The 9136-nt window shown below is 31.7% G+C and overlaps 1 protein-coding gene across 5 annotated transcripts; it reads left to right on the forward strand.

The window, feature by feature from the left end:
* Window positions 1–612: 612 nt before the first annotated feature.
* LOC118746387 lies at window positions 613–2933 on the forward strand. 5 transcript variants are annotated; one of them, XM_036480242.1, is made up of 7 exons: window positions 613–736; window positions 1019–1228; window positions 1662–1732; window positions 1793–1861; window positions 1963–2144; window positions 2222–2369; window positions 2424–2933. In XM_036480242.1, exons 2-7 carry the CDS (start codon window positions 1200–1202, stop codon window positions 2555–2557), a joined length of 633 nt encoding a protein of 210 aa, XP_036336135.1. In that variant the 5' UTR covers window positions 613–736; window positions 1019–1199; the 3' UTR covers window positions 2558–2933. The 5 variants fall into 5 exon arrangements, with proteins under 5 accessions (XP_036336135.1, XP_036336139.1, XP_036336138.1 ...); XM_036480246.1 differs by lacking the exon at window positions 613–736 and having other exon boundaries at window positions 990–1228; window positions 2222–2352; window positions 2424–2557; XM_036480245.1 differs by lacking the exon at window positions 613–736 and having other exon boundaries at window positions 992–1232.
* The last annotated feature ends 6203 nt before the right edge of the window (window positions 2934–9136 follow it).

Here is a 9136-nt window from a genome sequence, read left to right on the forward strand (position 1 = left end):
TATATATAAACATATATGCATATGTGTAGATATTTGTACCCAAACGCGTACGAAAGTGTTGTGAAAAAAGTAGCTAATTAACTTGCAATTACATAAAGTTGATGACTGCAGATTAACTGATTACCCTCCAAAGCAAATCCCAATAAATGAATGAATGAAGAAAAGCTAATAGGAGGGAGTGGATATTTGTCAGCTATGGCTACATAAGTGAGATGTGTGTTAATTCCCTTCAGGCAAACGGTGACAATTTGCCACATAGTGTAAGTTGACAGGAGAAAAGAGTGCCACTACGGTGACCACTCTTGGTGATGTAGTGGGTATCAGTTCAGCTTTTGTTTACTTTCAGCATTCGCTAGCTTGTACGAAAAAAGCCGAATGGATAGGAGAATTACGGCGGCGAAATAATTAAAACGCCGCCTTTATAATCACGCGGAGGGCATTAAAAATACCAGAGACGGAAAATAAACATTATTTTTTAAATTTTAACAAAAAAAATTAACAAGTTTTAATCGTCGTAAAACCGTTATAACTATACTCACGTATTTGTGTTCGTAGTAATAAATTAAAAATAATAATAATAATTAATATTTGATTAAGAAGAATATTTCAGTTAAGAATAATGATCATTCAGGAAAACTCAAAAGCTATAGCAGCGTGATTTCCGTTGTATCCTTTTTAGAGGTAGCGACACCCTAATAAGAAGAATAAGTTCCAAAATTTTCACGTCAAAATTTCAGTAAGTTGCGTCTGTATGGCCTTTTCAATTTCATAAATAATCATTGTTTTTAAGCGGAAAAATAAAACTCAATAATAATTATTATCTCTGAGCGAAAAAAATAAAAATCATAAAATAATCATTATTTGTGATCGAAAAAATAAAAATCAAATAATAATCATTTCCGTTGAGCGAAAAATATAAAAATCATAAAATAATGATTAAATGCTGATTTAAATTATTTTACTCATAATAATTACCGTCCCTGAATAATACACACTTTTCCGTACGTCTTTACTCTAGAAAACATGAGCCGGCCATCGAAAATTATAAGTTCGGCGTAATAAAACTTCTTGCTCGGCACATAGATGTGAAACAGCTGATTTACATGTGAAACGTTTATAGAAAAGAAAAATAAAAGCATTTTCGTGTGTGAAGTGATTCGCGTTTTTATTAAATTGTGGACATTAATAAATCAAATAAAATGCTGGGAAGTCGGCGAAACTTAAAAAGGTTGGTAAGCAATAAAAGAAAAGAATTTTTATCTAAACTTCAATATAAACCAACCAGCGAGGTAGTGAGTGTCCCGGTAGCATCTGAACCACGCGATTATGAGTCTCATTTGCAATCAAATGCAAATATAGTTTCTGGAAATGATCCTGCTAACAGTGTGCGTCCAATTTCTTTAAAAGAGCAGCTAAAAGATTGGGCTTTGAAACACAAGCCAAGTAGGGAGTGTTGCAATGATATACTTGCAATTCTTGCTATACAAAATCTCGATGTCCCAAGGGATATTAGAAGCCTCATACCAAAAAAAAGCAAGTTGGTTATTAAGAGTGTACCTCCTGGGTTTTATTCTCATTTTGGCATAGAAAACCAAATTGCATGCACACATATATAAGTTATATAAAACTCTAACTTACCTTTTCTATCAACATTTTTCAAGGGAAATCCCAAAAATGCAAAATCGAGCATTGAAGCACCTTAACTCAAAGGACGAACAGGTTCTACTCGAAGGTAAATATTTACTACATTTAAGATTTCCAGGTTTTACGTATTAACTTCATTTTATTATAGGTGAAAAACGATGTGAAAATTGTAAAAGGTTAGAGGACAAAATTGATCAAAAATTCCAAGAACTAGCAGGTAAATGCATATTTCGAAGCAGCTTAATACTCACATTGCCCAAAGTTCAAAGAAATATTTATTGTATCTTTATTAAAACTATTTCCGATCATTTTTTCCAGATAGAACGAATCATCAAAATACAATTATAATGGAAGCTTTGGCAGAACAAAATGTCCTAATTAATAGGCTTATTTTCCAAGATGAAGAAAACTTGAACGTGACATCCACTTTCCCAATAAAAAGCGATAATGAACTTAAAGAGCTAGACCAAAAAATTGATGATTCTAACATTAAAAACTATGTAAGTATTTGTAAAATTTTACAATAGTAATTTTTAAATTTATTTATATACTTTTGGTTTTATTTTTATTTTAATAGGTAAATATAGTTAAGAAAATTATTTGTAATAATTTGCAGAAAAACATTGACCTACTATTGGAGCCTGAATTTCTTTATGAATATAATATTGACGGTAGTCATGGAAAGAAACGATTGAAAGAGTATAAAATGTTTGAAGTTATGAAAGGTTTTCTAGAGTAAATTGTGGAAAGTAAATTTACTAATTTTTATTTTTTCTCAGATTGCGTTATTTCGATATATGGCGCAGAAGGTGCTGAAGAAAAAATACGAAAAGCGATTCATTTATCAAAGAAGCGGCAGTTAAAAAAGTTGCTTACGAATAAAAGAAATGCCACCAGCGATGATAATAAATAATGAGTATAAACTCTTTTAAAGTCCATTGACGAAATTCGATGAATTCTTAGTTTTAAAATGAAGTTTTGTATTATTTTTCACATATTTTTCTTTATATTAATGATTCAATGATTTTCTAAACAGGATACAAGAAAACTGAGTAAGTGTATGGTGTCTTTTAATATTAGCATTGTTTTTCAAACTAAATTTTATTTTTTTGTTAATTTTGCATTAAACATGGGCTAAGTTTTAACAGACACCGTATAAATCCAATTTTCGAACTTTGTACGAAATATATGAGAATTTTGTAGTTTCACCTAAACTGCAAACTTTTTAATAAGAATTTAATAAAAATCGAGTATGTAGTTTTATACCCCATTCAAATTTAGTATAATAATGTGCAAACTTTAAATATCTTAAAGTACATACATATGTACATAAAGTATTCTGAGGTTTCTCTTTATATGGAAGAAAATGCGTGACACCGACAGCATAAAAATTATCAAAAATCAACACGAACTTTAAGACATTTAAAGTTTGCACAATATTATACTAAAATTGAATGGGCTATAAAACTGCACACTCGATTTTTGAAATTCTTATTAAAAAGTTTGTGGTTTAGGTGAAACTCCAAATTTCTCATAAATTTCGTATAAAGTTCAAAAATTGGATTTATACAGTGTTTGTTAAACCTTAAGCCATATTTTAATACAATATGGATTAACAAAAAAATATTTAATATGAAAAGCATTGCAAATAGTAAAACTAATCATCGTATATCAGTTTTGTGACTAAGGGTATATTAATATGTTAACTTCGTTATTAAATTGATTATTTTTTGCTTAAAATATGTAACAAAATAGTAGTAGTCGACATATGACCACTTTTGAATATTATTCTTTTGCGTGTTTAATGCTCGTTAATTTTTTATAAGTGAATAGCACATTAAATAACAGGACCCATATATGTACATATGTACATAAATCGAAATGTAAAAAATGTATATATATTTCGAAAATAACTGAATTTCTTTCATTTCTATGAATAAATAACGTAAAAAAATTTTAAGAAATCATCAATTCTAAGAAGGGCAGGGAGGTATTCGTGATAGGTTCTTTTAAACAAGTCACGAAATGGGTAAACGGGGTTTGCCAGGGGACAGGTTTTCTCAGGTCGTCACAGTTCTGCCACCGGAGTCTCTATGCGGTGGCAATCGGTCACTGCCAATGACAACTCCGTGTTAAAGTTGCCGGTCGTTTTCATATAATTGAACCGGAACTGTGATCGGTATCTTCTCTTTCAGACAGGTATGTGATATATCCAGTGCCGGTGCTTTTGCCTGCAGGGTTAGAAGCGCTGTTACTTTATTTAGGCAGATTAAATAATATAGATATGATAGAAAAAAGTGAAAACCAAAAAAATGTAGTAACAAAAACTATAAATGTAATTATTAGGTAGAATAAACTACGTATATACGTACTTATATATAACATCAACCAATTGTATATGTATGCTTGGTAGATGGAGATTCATTGAGTCTCAGGTTGGGATAGTTTACAGAGGTTTCCGATGCTTAAGCCAGCATACCTTGATTTTTAGTACTCGCTGAGGAACTGAGCTCTTGAATCATGTCCCCTCTTATCTAAGCGTATTCGGATCCTAAAAAGCTGTGAACCCAGTAAACGGGCAACAGATATATTAAGGTTTCAGATTCTATTATGTCTGTGCAGCTTCTGCAACAAGAGTCCTTTCGAGCGACCTGTAGTTTTTCCTACGCTATAGAGAATTCTCTTCTCCTAAACATGAGATATTTTTGCGAACGTTTATTGTTCTATTTCGGCCACGTGAGTATCACTTTTCAGCAGATATTTTTTGAACTAGTACCGATGAACTCTCTGAGTAAATAAAGAATATTTTTGGGTATGCAGTTTTATAGTCCATTTAACGAATTGTAAGTTTCAAACGGCTACAAAATCACGTTGATTTTTGGTATTTTTTTTGTTTGCGGACGGATTTTTGCACTCGATTTTTTAATTGCACTTGTTATATAGAAAAATCGCAAAAGCGGTCGCAAAACAAATCTCAAAAATCTACTACAGATTCAGATTAAAAAGTTGAAATTTTGATCAAAATTTGTTGAATTTTCCTAAATTTTGTACACAGCTTGAAACTGTGATTTATATGGTTTTGGGGAAAGCTTAGAAAATATTTTCAATAGAAAAATAACAAAAATTTAACTCGAATAATATTATGAATATTTCAAAAAAAATAATCAACATGTGGTCACTTCTTTGAGTCACTTCATATGTTTTTAGAATAAGATGGATTACCGGTCTATTGCATCTTAAAATGAGATATTAGAACAAAGCGTGCAAAGGCTTAGCAAGACTTCGAGAACACACCCTAATGTAACACGATATGGCAAAACGACAATATAGAAGCATGACTACTTCCAACAATGTCAGTCGGTGGACAATGAATAAAATGAAAGAACCAGGTATACAATTGATGTCAACAACAGGCGTAACTAACTGTTAAAACAACGTATCTGTTCCAAATATCAAAAGTTCTTGTCCTGCAGTAAATACTTAGAAACCCTTGGGCTTGGCTTGTATCGTATTTTTCCATCACTGCCGCCTTCATTCAGATGTAAAAGTAAAGCCTCATGTACAATCAAAGAAAGGTTTAATTCTGATGCATACACCTGCCACTGCATTGCCGTTATGTTCCGATATCCAAACAACCTAAGTACGGCCCATAAATACAGTATATAGGCAGCCCCATATCATCTGGTCTCCCGTGAGAGAAAAGAACCATGCCACTTTTTTTGTAAAGCAAAGAAAATTAAGATTAATTATAGTAATTTCCGTATACTTTTTACTTTATTGCTGCTAGAAATAAATAGAAAAAACGGATAGAAGTGGGTGAAGGTTGTTTTTTCAAGAAACCGAAAATAGAAAGTACACTCTTTACATAGTTAATTCCTTCATTTCATCAAATTTCAAATCTCCCTGTAACGCTAAACAGGTTAAACTTCAAAAAATAAAAACCTTATTGCCCGTCTATGTAGAATCCAAGTTCTTTACCGTGACTTCTCATTTTCTAAATTCGTAATAATGATGCAGATGCGATGACCTTCAAAAAAGTAGATGGTACCCCTAATTAAAAATATTATCAGCCTCAAAATTTTCTTAAAACTCTTTCGTTTGACACTGATATTTCGATATTGCATTTATGTAGGTTATGTATAAGTAAAACAAATTAGACTTTTCAAACAGGTGGCGACCCTTCAAAAGTATTTTCAAACTAAAAGTAATTGATGAACTAAGTTGAACTTGATTTTTTAAGCACATTGCAACTATCCTAAATATAGTTCAGAAATAAATTATTTTCAAACCCATTTCGATTGATACCCATCCTTTTAAAATCCATTTAACTTATTAAATAACTTGAATGGAATTTTTTTAACAGTTGGCAGCCCTCTTCTGACACCCTAAAAAATTATACTGTTAAATTTAAAAATTTCTTAACACTCGTTCGTCTGATACTCATATTTTAAAATTTCATATAACTTATGTATAATTGAACTAAATACGACTTTAAAAACAGGCGGCAACCCTCCTACGAATTATTTTCGAACTAAAATTTCCTCAACTATTTTTCGTCTGATGACTTAAAGTAACTGATGGATCAAGTTTAAAGTTATTTTTTAAACACATGGCAAGCCTAAACATAGTTATGATAGTCACGGTTTAGTAATTCATTAAATTTATTAAATAATTTTTATTTAACCCTTTAAACTGGAACAACCCTCAAACACATCAAAACTATTCTAAATTGTCAAACTAAATATGTATTTCTTAAACTCTTTCATTTGGCATCCGTTTTTAATATTTCATAATAATTGGGTATAAAATAACTTAATTCGACTTCTCAAATAGGTGGCAACCCTCTTCAAAATATTTCCAAACTACTACCTTCTTTAACCTGACACCCATATAGCAATACCTTACTAACGTACCAAATTCTGTTAATTCAAATTCAATTAAATGTTTTAAACATGTGGCAACCTTCCTACACGTAGTTAAGATATAAAGCCTTGACTTGACTTGATTAAACTTGAGTTTAATTATTTAACAGGTGGCAACTCATTTCGAAAAAGTAAAACCTTCTTATACATCTACAGCCCTTTAGTCTGACTCCTCACTTTTGAAAATCGAACGAACGGTGCAGATCTGATGACCTGGGCAAAAAAATTTTAGGAGTTTTCAATTAAAATACAGTTTATTCGCTAACAAAACCCATATAAACCCAAGCTTTAAACTTTGTAAAAGGCTACAAAAAAATGCAACAACAACTTTGTAAAAGACTACAAAAAAATGCTACAAATTTTCACCTAAATTTCAAACTTCTCAGAAGTGTTAGAAGTTTTTTGAGTACGCAGTTGAGTATTCAATTTTAGTCTAACAATGCGCAAATTTGAAGTGGCTAAAAATTACTGTTGATTTTTTAGAATTTATTTCGTGTTTGATCCCATATTACGAATAAACACAATTTATTTTTAAAAATTACCGTTGATTTTTTAGAATTTTTTTTTCGTTTTTGCTTCCATATAACGAATAAACACAATTTATTTTTATATGGAAGAAACCCGCAACACCTTCGTCGAAAAAAATTCTAAAAAATCAACGGTGATTGTTAGCTACTTAAAACTTGCATGTTGTTAGACTAAAACTGAATTGGCTATAAAACTGCGTACTCCAAAATATTCTAACACTTCTGAGAAAAAAGTTTGAAATTTAGGTGGAAATTTGTTGCAATTTTTTTGTACTCTTTTACAAAGTTTAAAGCTTGGGTTTATATGGATTTTGTTAGAGAATGAATTGTGTTTTAATTTAAAATTCTTAAAAATAAATAAATAAACATGAGTGGGAAACAATATCACTTTGAAATGGGGGTGCTATTGTATTGGCCAATACTGTATAGATAACTTATATCACAAGAGACGTGTATATGGACGTGTTTAATACTTGCCTCGCTATCTGCATAATATCTAAATAATAGTTTTATGATATTAACCTCCTCCTGAAAGATAGATTTGTTTTATCCCATTGCTGGTGGTAACAAAACTTCAACCAATGCCATGATCAGTATTGGAGTGATATTTGTAAATACTTTCTGGGTTTTGGGTCGTTGCTTGGCCCAATTACTTATTTTTAGAAATTTTTCGAAAATTTGTTATTTGTGGTGTATTAATTTAATAAATTTTCTTTATCTTTTTTCCATGAAATCTTTTTGTAAGTCTGGCTTTAAGTGCAAATGGTTTTGGAAAATATTCAAACGAAAAAAAATAGTTATGTCAAATACAGAGTTATTACTTTTATTAAAATTTACTCTACGCAAATGAATCTGTAAGGGTATACTTTTGACTGCGTGACCGACTGACTAGTGAACGCTTAGCCTACTTGTAATCATACGCTTCACTTCGGTGCTACTAACTTAATTTTTCATGCTCTTGCACAGCCAACAAATTGACGTACGTATGTATGTATATATGTATATACGGCACTCATGCGATCTAATATTAAATTAACAGCATGTTGTATAATTGTTCATAATTATAACAATTAAAATAGCACCAACAAAAACGCAAGCGAAAGCAACAACAAGAATAATAATTGTATAATATTAGCCACACATTACGAAAAAGCGACTGAGCAAAATAATAAAATACTAAAAATACGCACAGGGAAGTATTTGTGGCAACAATATTTTTTCCTACATAAATACATACCATACATCTTTACATGCATATGTAACGGGTGATTTTTTAAGAGCTTGATACCTTTTTTTTTTAAAAAAACGCATAAAATTTGCAAAATCTCATCGGTTCTTTATTTGAAACGTTAGATTGGTCCATGACATTTACTTTTTGAAGATAATTTCATTTAAATGTTGACCGCGGCTGCGTCTTAGGTGGTCCATTCGGAAAGTCCAATTTTGGGCAACTTTTTCGAGCATTTCGGCCGGAATAGCCCGAATTTCTTCGGAAATGTTGTCTTCCAAAGCTGGAATAGTTGCTGGCTTATTTCTGTAGACTTTAGACTTGACGTAGCCCCACAAAAAATAGTCTAAAGGCGTCAAATCGCATGATCTTGGTGGCCAACTTACCGGTCCATTTCTTGAGATGAATTGTTCTCCGAAGTTTTCCCTCAAAATGGCCATAGAATCGCGAGCTGTGTGGCATGTAGCGCCATCTTGTTGAAACCACATGTCAACCAAGTTCAGTTCTTCCATTTTTGGCAACAAAAAGTTTGTTAGCATCGAACGATAGCGATCGCCATTCACCGTAACGTTGCGTCCAACAGCATCTTTGAAAAAATACGGTCCAATGATTCCACCAGCGTACAAACCACACCAAACAGTGCATTTTTCGGGATGCATGGGCAGTTCTTGAACGGCTTCTGGTTGCTCTTCACTCCAAATGCGGCAATTTTGCTTATTTACGAAGCCATTCAACCAGAAATGAGCCTCATCGCTGAACAAAATTTGTCGATAAAAAAGCGGATTTTCTGCCAACTTTTCTAGGGCCCATTCACA

Source organism: Rhagoletis pomonella, unplaced genomic scaffold (genome assembly GCF_013731165.1).
Source record: "Rhagoletis pomonella isolate Grant_MI unplaced genomic scaffold, Rhpom_1.0 Rhpom_scaffold_00010, whole genome shotgun sequence".
Lineage (NCBI taxonomy): Eukaryota > Metazoa > Arthropoda > Insecta > Diptera > Tephritidae > Rhagoletis > Rhagoletis pomonella.